The sequence below is a fragment of the Lepisma saccharinum genome, unplaced genomic scaffold (assembly GCF_977018435.1).
Source record: "Lepisma saccharinum unplaced genomic scaffold, izLepSacc3.1 HAP1_SCAFFOLD_379, whole genome shotgun sequence".
NCBI lineage: Eukaryota > Metazoa > Arthropoda > Insecta > Zygentoma > Lepismatidae > Lepisma > Lepisma saccharinum.
In genome coordinates this window covers 34762-57438 of record NW_028143088.1, presented here as the reverse complement: position 1 = coordinate 57438, position 22677 = coordinate 34762, and the positions used below count along the sequence as shown (strand labels likewise).

Below are 22677 nucleotides of genomic sequence, written 5' to 3'. Positions count from 1 at the left end.
AAGAGGGAAAACATGTGCCATATACTAAGTTAAATACAATTGAGTCGCCGTAGTTTTCTGGTTTTCGATATCATAGTCTGCTCCAATTTTTCTCACGGTGCCACTGGCGTAAGCAGGATTTTTGTTCTGGAGGGGCTGAAATTATAAAGGTGTATAGTATATAGCTCTGTTCTAGAATTGTGGGATACCGAATAAAATATATAGGCTATCGTACATTTTGAACTTTTCACTCTTAAAATTGTACTCGAAGACAGAAATGGTTATCGGGTGTCATTTTAACTTTAAGGGAGGTTTGCGTTTACATCTTTCCTTTCTTTGAGTTCTTAACAAATTTTCATCTAAAAATTTGGATTTTCTTAAAATTTCTGGAGGGCAGTAGCCCCATCAGCTCCCCCCTGCGTACGCCAGTGCAAGGTGCTATGCCCCACAGGAAATCGAAACCTTTATTGCTCGCACAAAATCATGCGTGTAGTGTCGTTTCAGTGTGAAATCCCCATCTAACGTGCTTCTTGAAAACAAAAATTTTGAACTGAAGCGACACAAGATGCATTTGTAGCTTGGACTGGACTATGTTCTCAATACGGTGCATCGTGTCACCTGTTTCTGTTGTTCCCGCATACGCAATGAATCTTTTGCATTAGATTGAAGGGTCTCGTGTCGCTTGTCGCTTGTCGCTTGGGTGTGAAATCACCATGTCGCTCGGGCCGTGCATCAAATTGACTTGGTCTGTTCACTTGTGCGCGGTGTATGTGTTGCTTTAGTGAGCTTTTGCATGTCGCTCGAACTGGGCTCTTCTCTCATTGAGAGATTTCACATTGAAGAGACATGTGGTGCTTGAGAATCTCACCAGTCGAACTCAGTCTTCTGGGGCTACCGCTAAGGTGTGAAACGTTGATATTGATTGACTAGTTCCGAAGCGACATGTGTTGTGTGTCGCTTTGGTCTGAAAGCTGCTTGGCATCTCCGTGTTGCTTGTCGCCTGTAACTTTCAGACCGAAACGTCAAGCAACACGTGAATTTCACTCCAAACAGCAAGTGCAAATGACATATGTCGATTGGAAACGCGTCAATCCACAGCAACGTTTCATAACGTAGCGGCAGGCATAATAGGGCTCAGAAACTTGCGTTGGATTGGCGAAATCCTCAAGCAACACGTGTCGCCTGTAAGTTCGGTGTGAATTCTACCTTAGTTTAGAGACATGTATTACGAAAAATATTGAAATGTTAGTGAAGAACCTATTCTTATTAATGTTTAACTACGTATTTTGCCATTTTTGAACATATGCATCTGCATTCTAGTGACGAAAGAAACATTTTAAGGGTGGAAGGTATTTCGGGAAGGAGATTAAAGTCGTACTCTTAAATACGTCACTGTCACCACAGAGGAGGAGCAATTTTTTAACGAGTGGAGTAGACGGAGAAAACGAATAGTTAAACCATAATTAAGAACGTAAAAATGTATGTTGTTTTTGTAGTATATTGTCCTGTATCTGGCTTTTGTGTTTTAGTCAGCTTAATCATTTCCAGTATTCTAGCATAGGAACTCTGGTTGAATATTTTGTTAATTAATACAAGAAGAAATCCTACTAGTTTGCTTTCTTGATGAGGAAATACACAAGCATTTCCTACAATATTCTTTGCTCGCTCACACGCGCCCTCCGGCAGATTGCTACAATTCTTCGATGATATATATATTTTCCGAGAAATACGAGACATAATTGCCCAAGCTCAAACCGATATATTAAATACGGCTACTATGACACAACGAACCCTCTCAGAACGCAATCGTGAAGCGCCGTTAACATTTCCCATGTAGGCAATGATGTAGCAACGCTGCATTCTCCAGCGTTGCAACTTATGCAGCACTGCGAACAATGCAACGTTCACAGCCGTCAGTGAAAAATGCTGAGTCATGTAAGTTGAGGGGGAGATCCGACAACGCTGTTCTCTGCAACCGCAGGCCCCACCCCCTACGATCTTCCTCGCTCCGCCTTGACGTCACCGCTGATGTAGTTCCGCAATTTTTCACACACTGCAGATGTCTCTGGCGTCGCACAAACGACACACACGTTGTGTGTAGGTGATAAGCACAGAGCCCCGTTGAGAGGAGCCGATAAACACCTGATACACACGTACAGGCACAATGCCCCGAAAAGAGGAACCAGAAAAATGCACTGTTTTGTAGCATAACTCCGAGTACAATTGTCGGACATTGTTCTATCTTTTATCAAAATATAGATCTTTGTCCCCTTCGTCGATTAATTCCACGACATTAAATTTTCCTTTGCCCGTTCGGCCATAATATTAAATAATGTGCTCTCTCGTTCCGAGGAACCACCAAAATTACCTCGCAATGAAAAAGTCCCTCTTAATGCTGGTAATTTTTCTGATCTTGTTCCTCCTAATGACGGGTATACCAACGCACACACACACACACACACACACACACACACACACACACACACACACACACACACACACACACACACACACATATATATATATATATATATATATAATATTACGGTCCTTCCCTGATATAAAAACAATCCTAAACTTTGATTTTTGTTGAAAGGCGAATAACAGTTTTGGCCTTAAATATTAGCCATTTTCGTTGGAGGTGGTAAAAAACGTACAGAACATAAAGTGTAGTTTAAAATGTACTGGAAACAATGTTTTTTACACCAGCTTTCTATCATTTTTGTTAGCTGAGTATTCAAATTTGTTATTACTATCTGCAAAGGCCAAAAGTATCGGAAGTCATGAAGCAAAAATGACCGCTACTTTTAAACGAAGCGATATAAAAATAATTAATGATTTTTTTTAAAAAAAAATGGTCAAACAACCAGTGCTGCACCATTTGGGATGGACTGACCTATTAGCGAAAGCGACGCCATAAAACAAAAATGCAAATATAAGTATAGTTTCTGAGGATACATGTGTTTGCTTTGTATTCGTTGGAGTGTTAAATAATTTACTCAATTAGCAAATGAGCTTAGCTGGTATCAGTTTCCTTTGTTACAGGAATAACGCATTCAGTGAAGCTAGATGGCGTTGATGACAATTTCGAGGGCCTAAACTGCAGCTGCCCGCCAGTGTGCACCACCACCTCTTACAATGTTGAGAGCACCATTTTGCCAGCGTAAGTGTATTTCCTTCACTGTTAGAGACACTGAGGAACACCATTGTATATTTTCTTTTCAAAGGATATATTTTTGTAGTTTAATTTAAAATTAACAAGTAAACCATATTATATATCCTATAAATTAAGTATTATCTACAATCAAGCTTCTCTTTGTTGGTGATAGGTTTCACACAGATAAAACTATAAACATAACTTCTGAGGCCACCATGTTATACTTTGACAGTTAATATTTGTAAAAGCTTCTTACTACATCAAATTACACGTATGAGAAATGAGAACATTCAGTTTAGTCAGAAAATGACAATTGGAGTGTATGGATGAATATACAGGGTTATTCAAAAAGAAGGAGTTGAATACAAATCTGTACTGTGGGCACATGCTAAAAAATACAAACATGTGCTTTGCGCCACGGGAGAGGCATGTAAACTTCCGTTGGATGGCGGCACTTGGGGTGGTGACAGGAACATGGCGACTCCTGCGTTCCGGGATGCTGAATTGAATGAGGTGGACACTATTATCTTGTGCATCGTTGGTAGCTGCCCAGATCTCCCGATATCATCCCTGCGATTTTTATCTCTGTGAGTACATAAGACAATGCTTAGTGAGGCAAAGCGTCGAATTGTTGCGGGTGTGGAGTCGACAACTGTAGACCAGTTGAAGCGCGTTTGGAACGAAATGGATTCTTGTTTCCATGTTTCTCGCATCACACACGGTACTCATATTGAGTGCATGAAATGTTGATTCTTACTTACTCTCGTGGCGCATAGCACATGTTTGTATCTTTTACCGCGTGCCCACAGTAAAGATTTGTAATCTACTCCTTCTTTCTGAATAACCATGTATAACTGTAGAGATTATCTATGCCAAGAATTGAGTGATGTTTCACAATTCTACATTTGGTCCTTAATGTCGTTAAGGCACTTCCAGATCTGCAATTTTCTTTCATACTTATATTTACTTACATAATCCTCTTGATATCAAACGAATTGCTGGAAGTGCTTCTTTGTAAACACGTTATGTTTCACCTCTTAGTTTGCCATGCCATATACTAATAAAGCTCATTACGTAATTTCAGAGAAATTATACTTGTATAATGGCAAGAAAATCAATACTGCCCAAACAGATTGAACTGTCATCTACAACTCTTCTTATATGACAATGAAAAATAATCACTCGACTGAATGTTAGTGACAATGGTTCTACACTAACATGCAACGTTAATTGGACATAAAAAGTACATGTTATAGACAATGGACAATCTGCAATTAACGTTGCATGCTATTTATCAAGTAACTGAATCTATGCAAATTCTCATATGGTCTGTCTTGAATTTTAGACCTGAAATGCCCGACAAAGTCAACTTAAAAGTTTTCTTCAAAGACCTCGATATTGTAAGGTACAGAACGACCGCTGTGTTTGACTGGCTAGATCTATTAGGTAAGAAATGTGTAAGTACGTAAGTAAGTAACTAATAAACATTTAATAGTATCTCGCAGTAAAGAATAAAGAATATCTCTTAAAGTTCATGACTGTCAGCATTTATTATGCCATCCATTTGAGCCCCAAAAGATTTTGCTCTAGAAATAAAATATCTGACTAATCCGAGTATTAAAATATATAAGAGAGATCGAAAAATTGGTAAATATTCAGCTAAGGAATTATATTCCAAAACAGCATCAACGATAGATTACTTCAGGCAAGTCAACCTACACATAGAATTTCTGTATTTTATATAGCCATAATTTTGTACGGTATTGAAGTTGCGTAATTTCTTATTCAAACTTATAGTTAAATTTTTTTTGATTTTGATTTTAAAATTTTGGGTGCGTCAGCACTAAGGCTATTTTGCACCCGTCACACCATACGGGGTCCAGCCCCTTATCTTTACACATAACAACTCTATCGTTGCTTAATTAAAATCATAAAATATTAAAATGTTCTGACTTTCGTTAAAAGGTGAGGCTGCAAAGAACACTCAGCACACATAAGGACAAAAGAACAGGACAATACAAACAAAATTATACTGGCCATAGGGCCAGTCGCCAGAGCCTCGTTAGTCTTCAGTCCAGGGTGTACTAACGTGGAAGTGAGGTTGACATTTGGGTGTACTACGTGGAAGGTCACCCCTTACACCCCTATAGTTAAATGTTTCGATAATGCAATAAATTATAAATATGAAAAATTTAAAAAACATGGTATTAAATTGCAAGAGAAATTCATTCATTTCAATCTTTTAAGGCTTGTGAAGGAGATCTTAGATCATACTCTTGAGATCAAGCGAATTTCTTGAAATGCTCCATTGAAAATATGTACGTTGTGTTTCAACTGCTAGTTTGTTACGGCATGTACTATTAAACTCATTAATTAATATCAGAAAAAAATATTACTTGTATTGGCAAAAAAAGTCAATATCGTTCACAGAATGCTCAAACAGATTTAACTGCCATCTACAGCTTGTTTTATGTATCAAAATCAAGAATATTAGTTATTTGTAGTGTACAGCTTAACCAATATAAGATTGCTCTTTGGCGTTGTAGTATTTTCAGCAGTAAGCGAGCGCAGGGAGCGTTGGCGATGCAATCAGCTGATTGCATTGTTCTCATGTTCCTGCGTTGACAAATTGTGCAGCACTGCCAAAAGCCACGAGAATGGGAGAATCGAGAGGAGAAAACAGATGACCGTGCACTTTAGTTTGCTGATTTGCCCCGGCACTTTTAACTTGGTTAAGCTTTATAGTGCATAGGTTTGTTGTTCGATTTAGATGCGTCTCTTCCATTTTTCCAGTGTCGTTTGGCGGCATAGCAAGTCTCTTCCTGGGCTTCAGTCTAGTGAGCGCCGTTGAGCTTATCTACTTCTCCACATTCCGACCACTCTGCAAGAGGTACATGCAACGCTCGGGTACATCTAGGATGCTACCTGAAGGAATGATCACCTTCTGTACCCGCAGATTCTGCAGAATAGGCCTTCCCGACCCTGTTGACCGCCCGTTGGAGATGCAGTCGAGAATATCTACGGTTCAGGACACTTCGTCACTGCCTGGTTACTTGCCATAGATTTGTACTTGACCAAGGTTGAGTACATAAAGATAGGTCCATCAGTCAGTTAATGTGTTCGGTGTATTCATTTGTGTCGTAGATTGATTGTAGAGTTGGATGCATAAGTGTTAACAAGCAAATTGTCCATCACCATGTTTATTCTCTTTGTTTTACGTATCGAAAGTACTTGTGCATTCGACAGTGCCATAAAGTTTCAAGAAACGAATATTCTGGGGGTCTATATTCCCAATGTACGGAGATATTTGATCGCATAACTGAGCAAGTATTGCACGTCAGTGTTAAAATTGTTTTATGAACGAGAAGCCGATTATAATTAATTACATATAATATATTAATTAACAATTAAAAATTAAGCTAAGATATATATGTATCTTAGGCAACCTCATGGACCTAATTGTATGCCTCAACCTTGGTACTTGCTGAAAATTGATAACAAATTGTTATTACGGTAAGAAATACCTAAAATTAGGAAAACATCGGCTCCACCGACCATATTTTCTGTATTGCATTGTTTGTTAGTAGTGGCTAATCGCGACAATGAATGTGAGTAATGGCTAGACAGAGGGGTACAAGTAGAGAACACACAGACCGGGACTCAAACCCGAGTACTTGGGTGGCGAGATCGAAACTCGTCCCTTTAACACGCTTCCCAGCAATAATGTGCTTGTATTTTCAGCTAATATAACTTACATATATGCAAGGGGAAGTGCGCTGTATTATGTTTAGTGTATGCTCGTCATGCTTATTGCTTTTGTTTCCAGCATATAAGATAGTTTGGGTGTATTGTTCCTCCAGCATTTGTTGCTAGTCTCATGATTACAAGTCATTTTCAAAATAAAATTATATTTTGTATCTAGTGTTTGCTTTCACTGTATGTTCCACAAATCCTTCATGGCCGCGACCATGCAAAGTGCGCATGCGCCGACTGAACGAGTCTAGCGGCAAAATAGGGGTGACGACTGAAAGTGGAAAGCAGATGGGGAAGCAGGTTCCTTGAATAATAATGGCTTGTTTCTGAGAGAACGTTGAATTTCAAACGTAATCGCATCGCCATAGCAAAGCGCGAGCGACAATAAACAAGTGAACGCACACAAAAGAGATACCTTTCAGATATACGGCGAAGTTTCGTCTATCTTTCATGTTTAGAATCGTCGGCTAGAACGAAAATAGCGATATATCATTTTCCTGATAATATTTGTACGAGGTAGGGTCAAATGAAAACATTAAAAGTCCGACAAAAATTATAGGATAGAGTGAATACAGTTCAAACTGTTATTCATGCAACACTGATCAAATGAGCTTCAAAACGCCATTTTTGTAATTTTAAAGATTAAAGGGACCCTAACATACACACACTTGCACCAGCGAAGAACAGTTACTCCTTACCCTCTGGAACTTAAAAAAATTCCCCGGCAAACGAAAATTCAATACCTCTATGCATGCTCACCACATCATCAAGTGTAAGAATGAAGGAGAAAGTTCGACAATATCCTCAGGTCACATACAGATGGATGGAAAGACTTTCGCAGTGGCTCATGAGTGACTGAACGTGCATCCCAAAGATTCTTCTGTAGGTATACAGGCACTAACTCAGACTTGTAAATATATGTAGATCAGCAGTGGGTCTATGCTAAAATGCAGGATACTAGATAAAAAACGAAAAGAAATTATGGATTTTCTTTGTCTCTCCCTCGTATATCCCGCTAATAACAGTCAACAAGTATTAAGATGAAATACGTATATATTAATTGCATATCAGTTACATAAAGCTACAGCACTGTTTCTCTCTCAACATGCTTCTTGTCCGTGAAAAGTACATGCCTGGTTAGAGTTGAATAGAATGTTGGTACTTGCGTCATCTCGTGCATCATGGGATTGCCTGGGACTGATGACTTGTAGTCAAGAGCTACCTTACGATTCACAGATGTCATGATCGTCATCAACTCATCTTTTGTTCCGTTGTGTTTTAGTTCTGAACAGAGGGCTTGGATAAACCAGGATCCAGCCTTGGGATTTCTCCACGAATAATATCCTGAAAAAAAGAATAAATTGTCGAAGACGTTCTCATTAATAATTAGGAGACCCTTAATTCTTCCAATCAAAATTTAGATGATTACTTATATCATTACTTTGAATGTAGTATTTGCAATTTTTGAATTATTTGTTTTATCAAAAGGCGAGTGTATATTTTATATCGCTGTTCCTTGTCAAAGTGCCCTTGCAAACTTCGCCTTACTTTCACACATCTCTTACTTCTTTATTTATTTCTGTTTTATATGATGATCAGATGGAATTGATGAAATGTTGATTTGCTGTTGATTTGTTGTTTTAAGTCCACTTTATGCACAGACAGGCTAATCGGGACTGAACCTACAGTTTAAAGTGGTATCCGAACCACTATGTGCCTCCACCGGGTATCGAGCCCGGGACCCCTTTATTACCCCTTAAAATGTTAATTTCCCAGAGAATTTCATTAGATTGCACGCGAGGAAGTCTCTGAATTCGAAGGCAAGATTGTCAAAGGTATACCAAGAGTTTGGACACCTCGCGTTCACCTCAATGCATTGGTTATGAAAGGCTGCTAACTCACCATCCACTGTGGAGCATGCAAGGAAGAAGTCTGCGTGCGATGGGATCTTGTAGCTCTGTGGGGCCGCGTCGTGTCTCGTTCTTTGTTGGAGCTGGATACCTGCGTCCGCTTGGTTCCCTCTGCAAGCCTGCAACAGAAACACATCTTATTCGACATAACCCGGAAAATTAGGAGAGGTGTTTTCCTGAAAATTTCAAGGCAATTCTGCTACAATAATGCTCAATTGGTAGAGAAAAGAGATGACCTCTGTACAAGAAGTGAGTTTGGGGTTAGTTTTAAGTCCACGTTATACACAGAAAGGCTAATCGGCACTTGGATCCAAACCTATGTGCTTCCACCGGGACCCCTTAATTACCACTACGTCATCGGAAAGGTCTACATACAATAAGTGAGAAAAGGCAAGAAGAAGAAGGGTCGAATGTTTTTTTTTAATCATTTTCTGTGCTAAGACCACTTTATGCACACACAGACAAATTGGCACTAGACCTGCAGTTTAAAAGGAGAAGATTTGAATAGGGGAAGAGAGAGATGGAGAGAAAAATATAGTGTTGAACTGTGTCGGCTATTGAGTTCCAAAACTGCGGGGGCAATGTACCAAAACTAGGGGGGGGGGGACAGTTTACTTTTCCTTTATTGTGACGCACAACGGGGAGAGACGAAAGGGATGGCATGAGACTCTCATGGAAGTTTACGTAGGTGTTAACCCTTTCCCCACCTCGCCGCCCTGAGCACAATAATTTGTTCATAAAAAACAACCAGTACAATAATATTTATACAAATGTTGAATTTATTATTTCTGCGTTGTTAAAAAGATGATGATTTAATGATTGTGAACATTATAGGTTATATACTTTTGCTTCTTGTTGTATTTACAGTTCCGTCTTAGTTATTAGAGGTCTCTAAGTCCCGGCGCCTTCCGTTGGGGCCCTGGGGTGTAAGGGGTACCTTCCACGTAGGCGCCCAAAAGTCAACCTCACTTCCACGTAGTACACCCTGAACTGGCGACTGGCCCCATAGCCAGTATAATTTTGTTTGTGTTGTCCTGTGTTTTGTCCTTATTTGTGCTGAGTGCTCCTTTACAGCCTCAGCTTTTAACGAAAGTCAGAAGATTTTAATATTTTATATTTTATGATTTTAGTTATGCAACGTTAGAGTTGTTATGTGTAATGATAAGTGGCTGGACCCCGTATAATGTGACGGGTGCAAAATAGCCTTAGTGCTGACGCACCCAAAATTTTAAGTTCAAATCAAATCAAAATCCGTTGGGGCCCTTATTCACTGCACTCTCACCTGCATATTCCTTCTAACCTAGTCCAGCCCTCTTCTTTGACACACTTTCCTTCGGCGCAGAGGCGTGGCGTGCATGTAGCCGGTGTTACCGCATGTAACAGCAAAATGTAAAGAATTAAAAAGTTGTTTCAATAAAATGACAACATTGTTAAATACGTTAATGAACACCGTTGCCGTCTAGTTGATATTGCCTAGGACATTTTTCCTGCAGCCGACAGAAGCGAAGAGGGAGGCAACAAGGGAGAAGAGGGCGCCAATGCAAGGAAAGAGCGGGGAAGGACTTTGGTGTATTATTCATATGCCTGTTAAGGGGCCCTGTTGCCGTTCAGACCCACCGGAGCAGCCAATGCTGTCACATCGGATTGACAGAAAAGAGCTAAATCCCGCCTAAAATAGGAATACAATTTCTGTGAAGCAACCAGAGTAGACTGCAAAGCAAAGGCTGGATTGAACTACAACTGAGACCAGTTAGGTAACAGACGAAAATATAGTTCCTTGGTGTGATTCGTGATTTTGACAAACCTTGCTCCAAAATACTAAGTTGGCAACAGTAGTACGTACAGCTGGGTTTCCCTTCCACGAAGGAGCGGAGTTCTGTCGTCTGCTCAGTGCTCACCACACAAACGTCAAACTGGCCCGGGAAAAGTGTGGTTCTTCTTCTTCCCCTTCGCACGGACACAGATGAAGAATTGACAAGGGTCTATCACCATTCAGGGTGTAATAACGTCTAGCAGGCATAATTGTCGTACTGATAGCCGGTAACACTTTTTAAAAAGTCACGTCACGCCACTGCTTCGGCGGCTTCTTTCTTCCGCACTTATATATATATTCCATTCTCTTTCTGGTCTTTAGTTCAATTTCACACATGAAGAAAAATTCTTATCCGCACTATTTGCACAATGAACACTCGCACACAGGCTGTTTTACTATGTCCTTCTACTCCGCCATATTAATTCCTTGTTGTGTCCTTTTGTAGCCTTTCCCCTCGAAGAGAGAAAAATAACATAAAAAACTTCCCCCTTCTCCCTCCTGGGGTGGTTCTTGAACTGACCGGCAGAGGGGATGTACACAAGAGCCCCTTTTGGTCAGGCACACGAGGTGCTGCCCTCTTGCGTATTTTGTTACACTACATGTTGAAATTCCACATCTAGCTGCCCGTAATCTGTCATGGACCGTGTATGAGGGTACACTGGTAGTACTGGATCTCAATTAATCCCTAACTATAACCCAAATACCCTAGGAGAATAGGAATAGATTAATATTTAATATAAACCCAAGAATATATATATATATATATATATATATATATATATATATATATATATATATATATATATATGCATATACATATATACAGGGTGACTAGTAATTAGATGTATTCCCTGAAAGGGGTTAAAGTAGAGACAATTTTCAATATATTTGACCATATGATACCCCGTCCGAAAATTAGTGGTTTTCGAGATAATCGAATTTCAATTGTTTTTTTTAAAAAAATGACAATTTTCCACATAAAAAGATGAATTGAGAAAAAACTGCTCATTGTATGGAACTTATTTCAGCGTTTGCTGATAGCTAACAAATAAGTGGTTAGTTAAAAAAAAAGTTTTTCCCAAATAACAATCACATGTAAGTAACGGGTGGATCTAAACTTACAAGTTATGATAAAAAATTGCACTCTTAGTTTACTTGGCAACGTATTAATAAAAAAAATGGTATGACACGAAGCGTACAAATTACGTAAATTACTTCCTTGATTCATCAGCTTTCCAACAAGGTAGAAATGTTGCTGACATTCACATTTGTGTACAAGAAATAACACTTGATTCATCTTCATGTGAATGGAATCAATGAACAATACAATTAAAGAACATTACACGTCTTGCTCAAAGTGGGCACCTCCGTTACGAATGCAGGCACGCAGGTTTTTACGGGTCATTTGGTCTCGTAACTCGTGATGTGATGGTGGCCTTGACGTGTTGACCAGCTGTTAAGATCCTCTCCCTGAGCTCTTCTTGCGAGTTTACCGGTGCCTTGTCATTTGGCTCCAAATGTAAAAGTCGCAAGGCGTCAAATTGATCGGGGGATCGAGCTGGGCAGTCATCATGCTGGTAAATCATGGCACGTCTTGTAGTTAGACGCACATCCTCCAACAACATTGCCATCCCGTTCCACAAAAAATGTTCATAAGTGATGCCATTTAAGATTTGGGGCAGGAAAAATGGCTCGATGAAATGATTGTTGATTACGCCCATCCATACTTCTGCCTGGGCGTGCGACAGTGGCTGGATGAAAATTACGCAAAGAAATGGATTGGCCGAGGCGGACCGATTCCCTGCCCAGCTCGATCCCCCGATCAATTTGACGCCTTGCGACTTTTTCATTTGGAGCCACATGACAAGGCACCGGTAAACTCGCAAGAAGAGCTCAGGGAGAGGATCTTAACAGCTGGTCAACACGTCAAGGCCACCATCACATCACGAGTTACGAGACCAAATGACCCGTAAAAACCTGCGTGCCTGCATTCGTAACGGAGGTGCCCACTTTGAGCAAGACGTGTAATGTTCTTTAATTGTATTGTTCATTGATTCCATTCACATGAAGATGAATCAAGTGTTATTTCTTGTACACAAATGTGAATGTCAGCAACATTTCTACCTTGTTGGAAAGCTGATGAATCAAGGAAGTAATTTACGTAATTTGTACGCTTCGTGTCATACCATTTTTTTTATTAATACGTTGCCAAGTAAACTAAGAGTGCAATTTTTTATCATCACTTGTAAGTTTAGACCCACCCGTTACTTACATGTGATTGTTATTTGGGAAAAACTTTTTTTTCAACTAACCACTTATTTGTTAGCTATCAGCAAACGCTGAAATAAGTTCCATACAATGAGCAGTTTTTTCTCAATTCAACTTTTTATGTGGAAAATTGTCATTTTTTTCAAAAACAAATGAAACTCGATTATCTCGAAAACTATTAATTTTCGGACGGGGTATCATATGGTCAAATTTATTGCAAATTGTCTCTACTTTAACCCCTTTCAGGGAATACATCTAATTACCAGTCACCCTGTATATATATATATATATATATATATATATATAATTAAAATACAATTGAAAAAGAAATACTAAACTGGTGGTTGCCTCACATTTATACATAAGGTTTAGCAGAGTGCGGGGGCAAAAGTATCAAAAAGTGGGGAGGCAACTGCTCCCCCACGCCCCACTAATCGCCGCCACTAGTTGAAATGAAGAACAAACAGAGAATAGAAATGAAGACAAAGAAAATATAATAAATAGAAAATAAACTACGGAGGTGAAATGTGTGTGTGTGTGGGGGGGGGGGGGGCAGGAAGAGAGAGAGAGCTAGAGAAATATTTCTTTTAAAAAAAATCTAGCACTTTTTCTTTTGAAATCATTGGGGCCGCACACCTAGCATAATATTCCTCAGTTCTAATGTTCACATCATCTCAATGACAAGAATGGGAACAAAAACTTATGGCGAGAGAGAAGGCTTATATTATGACAATCCAACTTACCTGTATGAAGAACAATTTCGGCTTCCCAGCCAACGTGAGGCAATTATTCCCTGTGAAGGGGTACCAGAGTTCCTCTATGAAGTAAGGGCTGTCATAAGCGTGAATGATTCCGGGATCACCGTGGGACATAACCACCACAACAAGACAGTCGGCATCTGAGTGGTCCTCCGACGAAACTGAAAAGCATGTGAATGGTCAGTTTTCCATCCAGGAATACAATAAAGGAAATAGAGGTGTGGTGGACTCTGGAGAAGTATAAGGTGTTATATCTCCACGATTCCATATCTATTGAATCCGTACAGAGATCACTAATAGACAGTAGCGGCGATTGAGTTCCAAAGCTAGGCGGTGGGGGCAAGGCAAGTTTACTTTACCTTGGTAGATAAAGTTTAGCGTAGTGCAGCGGTAGAGCCCCCCCTCGCCCCCCTAATCGCCGCCACTGCTAATAGAAGTTAAGTAGCAAAAAGGGTACCCCTTTTGTGGTTATAACGAACGGCAAGAATGGTAGCCGGCAAGTTGTCCATAGCTATATTAATTTATTTTTATTATACAACCTGTGTTATTTTAAGAAATGGGATTGTGCTGATCCTGATAGGTGTTAATTAATTAATTGATTGTTTTGATTTATTTTACTTCGCTATTATGCAACTTTTGGTTAACCGCGGAGACGAGGATAAGGGATAATATGATGAAATTGATGAAAGGACACTTATAAAGAACACCCATACCCAGGCCAGGATTCAAACCCAGGAACTCTGGCGTCGTAGCACTCCTCAGCGGAGGACGGCGCAAAAAGGTGTTGTCCTCTGCTTAATGCAGTTTTTGTTTCATAATTGTCACCTCGTAGAAAACATACTGAATGAAAATAATGCTGGACAATTCGCCTACTAAATTACTTTTGCACAGCTACATAACACAATCCTTATGTAGTGATCTCATTGGGTCCGTTTTCGGACGACCTTATGCTCATGAAACAACACACCAAACAAACAGTGTTCAGTAAATAGGTGCGAATCGCTATTAAAGTTAAAAAGAAATGATCCACCTATACCACTCTAGTTCTAGCAGACAAAATTATTATTATTATTTTTTAAAAAATAATGTTTTGTAAACACAGTTCGCGAGTTCTTGCCAATAAATTTTACCTACTTTTTATTTAAGTTCCATACTGTTCCGCTTAGGACAATAAAAAAAATCATAGTATAAGTCCATTTTTTTCTCAGATAGGCTAATCGGGACTGGATCTACATTTTAAAATAGGATATGAGCCTCTATGCGCCTCCATCGAAGATCGAACCCGGAACTCTTGATTACAAGGCAATGATGTTATCAAAACACTATCCGGAAGGCCATGAAATCATGGATGATAGTAAATGCCAAGGACTGTATTTTCTTAGATCAAGGATTCTAGTTAAGTTCATATTATGCTGGCGTTAACTGCACACTGTAAAATGTATATCATACAACTTCGTAAAACAAAAAGGTTCAAAGTATTATGTAAATAACTACATAAAAGATTACGCGATCCCACAGCGCGCTACGACGCCAGGAGTTCCGGGTTCGAATTCCGTCTGGAGCATGGGTGTTCTTTGTGATTGCCCCTTCATCGATTTCCTCAAATAGTCAAATCATCACTCATCCTCATCGTAGCGATTAGCCAAAAGAGGCATAAATGCGACGTAAAATAATCTAATTTAATCAATCAATATTACGCGTTCGCTTTTAGCACTTTAGGAGAGCGCCATGTGCTTGCCACGGACAGTGTAGCTTCTCGTAGTTTGTAGTTGCCAGCTACCTTTTCCTCATTAAGTTCACTGTTTCGGAATGACGTGATTTCAAACTGTAAAATATCTTTGGCTGTCGCCTAAGCTTATTAGCTAAAATGGCCTGTTAGTATTTGTTGAGAGAAAACAGAGGTGAGTTTTCCTTGGTTCCCTCTCGACTCCAGATACAGCTGCAACTTCTCACGATACCAAGTCTGTCTTCACAGTGACTTTGTTTACAGACAGCGGTACGCTATGCTTTGCTCGATTAGTTTCATGAATTTGTCACCAGAGGTCGCCCCGATCTAGTCCCGAACGTCGTAAACCACAAGTAATAGAGTGAGGTCATTCTTGGTTTGTTCATCGAGAATTTTCCGTGCTTGTTGTTCGTTGTTGAAGTGGTCTGCAAGGCTTTTTGCACCATTGGACGTCTCAGGGTAAATATTGTATACTTGATTTAACTTTTATTTATTCTTTGATTGTAACAAGTTGGGTAACAGTTTGATACATCGGAGACACATTTCTTCAATTTTACACAAGAAACTACTTACGGAAATAAGTTTGGTAAGACTGTAGAATATGGGCTGCTTAGGAGGAACGCGGTTCATAATTTTTTGGTAATGTTTTGTAGTTAGTAATCGGGAAAAGTAAGTTTCAAGTTTTTTGGTACTGTTTTGTAGTTAGTAATCGGGAAAAGTAAGTTTGAAGGTGCGTAATTTTTTTTCCTTAAAAAAGTAAACAATATGGACGCGAAGGAATAGAGAAATGCATTACTTTTAGTGGCAGGAAAAACATTTTTCATTGTATTTATGCTATTCAAACCCAACCTAACAGGCCTAACCTAACTTTGTAAGCATTCCTCGTCTGACGTCGGAACACAAGCAAAACTCTTGAGCGGAGAGGAAGACCCCGAAACAGATGTCAGCAACTGCGCGTAAACAATATGGACGCGAACGAATGGAGAAATGCATTGCTTTTAGCAGCAGAAAAAACATTTTTTACGCGCAATAATATAATAGTAATCGGAAAAGTAACACCGGAAAATGGAAGTAGAAGGTACGTACTTTCAGGGGATATAAAGTTTGTTCGTCTATTTAGAGGAAAAAAGCAACCCATGTTCTGGAGTGAGACCATGAGTTTCTCCAAGGTTTACAACGTTCGTCGAGGCATTCTCTTTCGTCGTGGAATATATTTGACCGGGAAGTCATGTACTTTTCAAGAGAAATATCTCACCGACGTAGTACAATTGCCATTGCTTTCATTTGCTTGCGTCCTCCTCCGTAGCCGAGCGGGTTAAAGCGTTCACTCGTCTTGAGATCGTTCGCTGCGGGACGGCGTAGGTTCGAATCCGGCTCTCGTTGGAATTTATTCGGCCTACGTATAGGGCCGGTGGCAACCCATCATCGTGAGGAAATTGGGAGCTCCGAGTGAGTGAGCGTAATCCGGTCACGGAGACCTACTATAACGCTTGGGGATACGTCGGGCTGACCCCCCGTCTATTCCACTACTGATTGAAGATCTCCACGCTTAGAGGTGACGAAGGTATGCATGCCTAGGCCCTTCATGGGCTGTTGCGCAACGGATTATTATTATTATTATTCATTTGCTTGCCCTACGACAACCGGATGCTGCGTACTTTTATCACTCATCCTCATCGTCACGATTACACAATTAGCCAAAAGTGGCAGAAAATTGACGTACAATAATCTAACTCGACTAATACAACAGCATTTTCGATGCTTCTCTTTGTTCCGCATTCTCGGACCACTCCTGCCCCCTGCTCTAAAAAAAATCCTGGGTACGGACCTTTGAGATGGAATGAGTTTTTTCTATCTCCCACTGGATTTTCTTCAAGGCTCTTTCCCCCTAATCAGAGAGTCTGCGCACGCCTATGATCAAAGCTGCAACACTAATTAAGTGAGCTTCAAGATACCATTTTGGATATATTGAAGATGGCGCTTCCTATACACACTTGCGCCAGTGAAGAGGAGTGGTTCTTGCGTTCTATCAGCCTAAAACTTTGAGAAATTTTTCGGCAAATGAAAATTCAATATCTCTGTGCATGCTTACCACACCAGCAAGTTTTCTAATGGAGGAGAAAGTTCGACAATGGACTCGGTACACAAGCAGATGGGTATCAAGGCCTTCGCTGTGGCTCATAAGTGATTGCACGTGGACCCCAAAGACTTATTCTTCTTGAGGTATGCAGGCACTAACTCAAAGTTGAAAATATAGTAATGTAATGAGCAATTGGTCTATGTTAAAATGCAGCAAACTTGTGCAATCCTACATGCAGAAATCTACTATAAGAAACAAAAACAAATTAACCCCATGGTGCAATGGTAGCTTCGTCGCCTTGTAAATAAGGGGACCCGGGTTCGATACCCGGTGGAGGTACATACTAGATCGGATCCCACTTTAAACTGTAGGTCCAGTCCCGATTAGCCTTACTGTGCATAAAGTGGAGTTAAAACAGCAAATCAATCAAAAATAAGTTAAGATATTCATTTGACTCTCCCTTGTACAATGAAAATTACCACAAAACATTTTAAAATATTCAAAATTACTGTGTAATACGGTAATTTTTTTATTGGCAATACAATTTTTTGAAAATATTCGTTATTCTAAAATGGAATGGCCAGGTTTCATTTATTTCAAGATCACTTGTCTACTTTATGCAAGCCTACAGTTTAAATTGAAATCCATAGAAACACACCCCACTCATAAATTCAATTTTGTAGATCCCAAAAACCAAAACGTTCCTGCGCCACTGCATAATACTTTTGTGTGGTTCCTATTCGGGAGCATAAGGTACCTTATGAAGTTCAGAATATAACGCAACAATGATTCAAACATTCTCGGATAGATGGAGTAGTATAAAAGTATATAGGATGAGGACCACTTACAAGTGTAGAAAAGGAGAGGCTATTTGATTGAACAATCCGATTTGCTTACACTTAAAACAATGCCAAGAGGGGCCTATACCCCAATTCTTCCAGTGTGATATGCTCTTAATTTTAAGAATTTTGAATTCTAGTGTAGAAAGGGTGAAGCCCCTCAGACAGATTTGCTTATACTTAAAACTATGCCAAGTTCCCATATGATCTTATTGCTTATAGTGTGTTTTTCTGTCAAAATCCCAGGAATTGAATTCTAGTGTAGAAATGGTGATCCCCCCCCTCAGATTGATTCTGCCATGTATATTAATATAAAGCTTATAGCTACTGGGTTCTGAGGCCCAGTGGAGTGTGGTGCATGGTTTTTATTGCCTTGTAATCGGGAGGCTCGGGTTTGAATCCTGATAAAATGTGAAGCCTCCCCTGATGGCAAAATGTTAATATTGTTGCCTTGTAATCGGGAGGCTCGGGTTTGAATCCTGATAAAATGTGAAGCCTCCCCTGATGGCAAAATGTTAATATTGTTGCCTTGTAATCGGGAGGCTCGGGTTTGAATCCTGATAAAATTTATAAGATTGAAATACATGTTGCAAAATAATATCTCCATATGTGAGATTTTGAGAATAATTATTGCTAGTTGATAGCCCCCAGATCTTAAACCTGGTAAAAATGTTATACAACAATATATTGTACAAAAACTGAATTTCTCAGTTTCCTTATTTTCTCATGTTTTATAACCATTCGCTCAATACAATAGGAGAAGAGCGGGTAAGCATAATTAATTGCTTGCATGTCTTGCCGGCACGCAAGAGAGATAATCTACACAGCTAGAAGGGGCCATTAATAATATTTCTGTTGATTCACTGAAGGGGCCATTAATCTTTCTGTGCGACATGTAAAAGTGTAACAAAGATCATTGAGATAAAGATACACATTTTCTGTGCAACATGTAAAAGTGTAACAAAGATCATTGAGATAAAGATACACATTTTCTGTGCAACATGTAAAAGTGTAACAAAGATCATTGAGATAAAGATACACATTTTCTGATATAGTAGCAATGAACTGCCTTGCATGGTGAAACCAATTCTTATTCTGATAATATGAGCATAGGCAAGACTTAGAGAATATTATGACAGTTCAAAATCCAATTTTGTCTGTATTAGGGTCTCAGAACCCAGTAAAATGTGGATATATTCCATATGGAGAAGTGTTAATATTGCTGCATTGTAATCAGGGGCTTTGGGTTCGAGTCCTGATATAAGATTGAAATATATACAACTGCCCACACATAAGATATTCACTGCTAGCTGATAATACAATTGAAATTTGTGTGTTGTATAACAGCATAATAGAAGCAAATATCTTCTAGAATTGCTCTGTGACCCTCTCATTTCTTACATCATAAACATATGATTTTTCACCTATGAGAATAACACTACATATGGTGTCATCAGGTAATGCCTCATGGAATTCACAGATAATTTTAATGTTTGTCCTGTCATTCACCACAACTTGTTTTCTTTTTGAAGTGTTGATTACAAACATGGGTCTATGTGTTTTGAATTCATCTGGTGTGTAATACATGTCAGTATTGCCAGTAGTGACCCTCTTGAAGGAAGAAAATGCCTCATATAGTTTGAGGAAATCATCCTTGGACATGTCTAAATTGTAATTTTCTCTAGGGAATACCTCATTTCTGCCATTTTTAAGATATATGTTCTTGATGTTGCAGTTATCAAATCTACTTGAATTTTTTTCCTGATTATTGTGTCTCCCAGTCTGAAACAGTACCACCACAAAATCAGGCATGTCATATTGAATACTGGAGAATGAATTTGTAGCATCAAACTCATAATAAGAACCAGTTGCGGGCTTCTGTACACATTGATATGTATAAAATTGCAGAGGAATCTGTGGATTTTTTATTATATCAGCTTTGTATTTAAGAGCATAACTGGCCTCATATTCAACAACAGGGATTCTTAGCTCCATAGTCTGAATAATGCATTTGCCTGCATCTGGTAAGGTATTAGGCAGAGCTTCTCCTGTAGGGTTTAATGTGCTGTACCTCATCAAAGCATTATTATCATTGGCAGCTCTTCTAAATGTAATTCTTAAACCACCCTTCCACATAATATCTTTGTAATCTGAGAAGAATCCTGGCAACAGGCGCATGGGGAACAGCACTGTGTGATTTTTAGATAATATTTTCTCACCAGCCTCAAATCCACCTATTTTGTAGTAAGAAGCCTCGGTTTTGGATAATTTTAATGTGGCCAAAGCTGTGGAGGTAATACCGGGATAATCCACTCTGTTTATAACAACACCATGCTTTCTGATCTCAATTTCAGAGAACAGATGCGGCACAAAATTGTCCACCAATCTTATATTTGAATTTGCCGGATAATCTGTTCCATCGAGCTTTACAACATCAAATTTGATGTATAGATCTGCTCTGTGGGGGTGTATAAATCCATCCCCTACATCAAGATCAACCTCAATCTCTGTGTTGGGTTGATTTAAATTTGCAAATGTCCTCCTGTTTGGAGGGAATGATTGTAGCTCATAACTCTCAATATTTTCCATTGTATGTATTTTTATTTAAATATTAATCTCTATGATAGCAGTTGTTGTGGCTCCAGCAAAATCAACTAATTCTTCTTTTTCATTAGTGACCATCAATTCAATATAATCTATTCTATTATGGCACACAGGAAAATATAATGTTGGGGATGGAGTGTAGATGATGGGCTCCATAAATTCAGAATTAGGTTTGAATGTTGCAATGATGCCAGTTTGTTTGTGAGTGCCTATGCCATTTGATTTGGTGATCATACCCTCAGCCACATTACAGTGAATATTCAGAGTCTCTATGGCTAAGAATTTAGGTATATTCATAGCAGTGTGTTTGATGGCTGGTTCAAGTTTTGTGTTGTTCTCAAAGCCTAACAGCTCTCCTATAGTACCCAGATCCACTGTTTCTGTAGCAGATACAATCTCTACTCTGTGAGTGACAGAATTTTGAGTTAAAACTATACCTCTGGGTAATTGAGCATTTAGAGTGGACAGATTATATTGCCCTGGAGTGATGACAATTTTTTGATCCCCTACTGCAATTGTGTTGTTGTGGTGTGTAATATTAGGGATCAAGTACATGCCATAAAATGCTCTGAGAGCTATTGTTTTGGGATACACTATATCATCATGTAATTTGAGTTTCAATATTGAATTTTGGCTGGTGAGATGGAATACCCCCATGATGTTTCAGATACCACAGGGCCTTTTGAAAATTTTCAATTGATGGTTTATTTATTTGAGACATATATCTAAGAACAGATAAACACAAATGTCCGCAATTAACATCTTTGAAGTTTTGAACACGGGCATTATTGTAATAAAGATTAGCTGAATTTAGATATTTTACTAAATTTTCAGGTGGAACACCTCCAAATGAATCAAACACAAATGCCTCATTTTTTAAATATTTAAGATAGCAAATCCAGTGAGTGCCCTGATTTTTGTACTTATCCAAATTAACAATGCCACACTCTTTGTTGAGTGGTTGTTCTGGCAAAGAATCAGACATGTACACTCCTCTAAAATTTTTGATGCCCAGTGGCTTGATTAAAGCTTCAATATCTTGGTTTGTAAGCGGCTCTTGTTTTTTTAAACTTATTCATGGCTCTCTTAACACCTTTGCCCTGTTTCTCCATGGCCAGGTTATGGCGCCTCTGCTCATCTAATTCTGCCCTATTTTTCTTGGCATCTATTACTGTTTTTGCTATAGCAGCTGATCCCCCAGCCAAGCTCCCAACAGCCCCGAGAGCTGCTAAGATGGCAGGGATAGTAAATATGAAACCCCCTGTATGCAATTTTTTTCTTGATTGCTGTAATTTTTTTAATTGGGGGGTACTAAGCAACAATTTCATACCATGGCCCTTTGCAATACAAGAATTTTTTTTCTTGCGCTGCTTTTTGGTTAAAAGGCTATCAATAGTTTTAAGAGATTTAAGACCTGCATAAGGTATTTGATACATAACACCCTTGGCCTTCATTCTAGGTTTATTATATACATATTCACAGCCCCCACCCCAGTTTTTGTTTGGTGTTCATAGCTATGGTGGTCCCCAATGCTGCTATTTTTTCACTTAAAGAAGCATCTTTGCTTACAAATCTACCAAATGCAGCCTCTTCTAATTTCTTGTCTGCAACATGTCTCTTGTCAAGATCAGAATGTGTGTTGTATGCTATGTCATGGTCTCTACAAGCAGCATCTAGGAGATTAACACCAGGATCACCTCTGCTTAATCTATGATCCAATTTTGTGCCTGGACCACAATACTGATAGCCTGGAATATGTAGTTCAAATGGCAGCTTGTTTATAATGTCAT

General features: G+C 39.2%; 2 protein-coding genes across 2 annotated transcripts in view; one reads left to right on the top strand and one right to left on the bottom strand.

The window, feature by feature from the left end:
- The window catches only part of LOC145982736 (pickpocket protein 19-like), a 56703-nt gene extending 50349 nt beyond the window's left edge, over positions 1 to 6354 (top strand). The window contains exons 7-9 of the mRNA XM_083116099.1: positions 3025 to 3142; positions 4482 to 4582; positions 5930 to 6354. Of these exons, the coding sequence (XP_082972225.1) occupies positions 3025 to 3142; positions 4482 to 4582; positions 5930 to 6198 (488 nt within the window). The 3' untranslated portion in view covers positions 6199 to 6354. The remainder of the gene's footprint in view (positions 1 to 3024; positions 3143 to 4481; positions 4583 to 5929) is intronic.
- A 1590-nt stretch (positions 6355 to 7944) lies between these two features.
- LOC145982731 (caspase-1-like) overlaps positions 7945 to 22677 on the bottom strand; it is a 38663-nt gene continuing 23930 nt past the window's right edge. The window contains exons 4-6 of the mRNA XM_083116093.1: positions 13624 to 13799; positions 8792 to 8918; positions 7945 to 8233 (exon numbers count right to left, since the gene is read on the bottom strand). Coding sequence (XP_082972219.1) covers positions 7971 to 8233; positions 8792 to 8918; positions 13624 to 13799 — 566 coding nt within the window. The 3' untranslated portion in view covers positions 7945 to 7970. The remainder of the gene's footprint in view (positions 8234 to 8791; positions 8919 to 13623; positions 13800 to 22677) is intronic.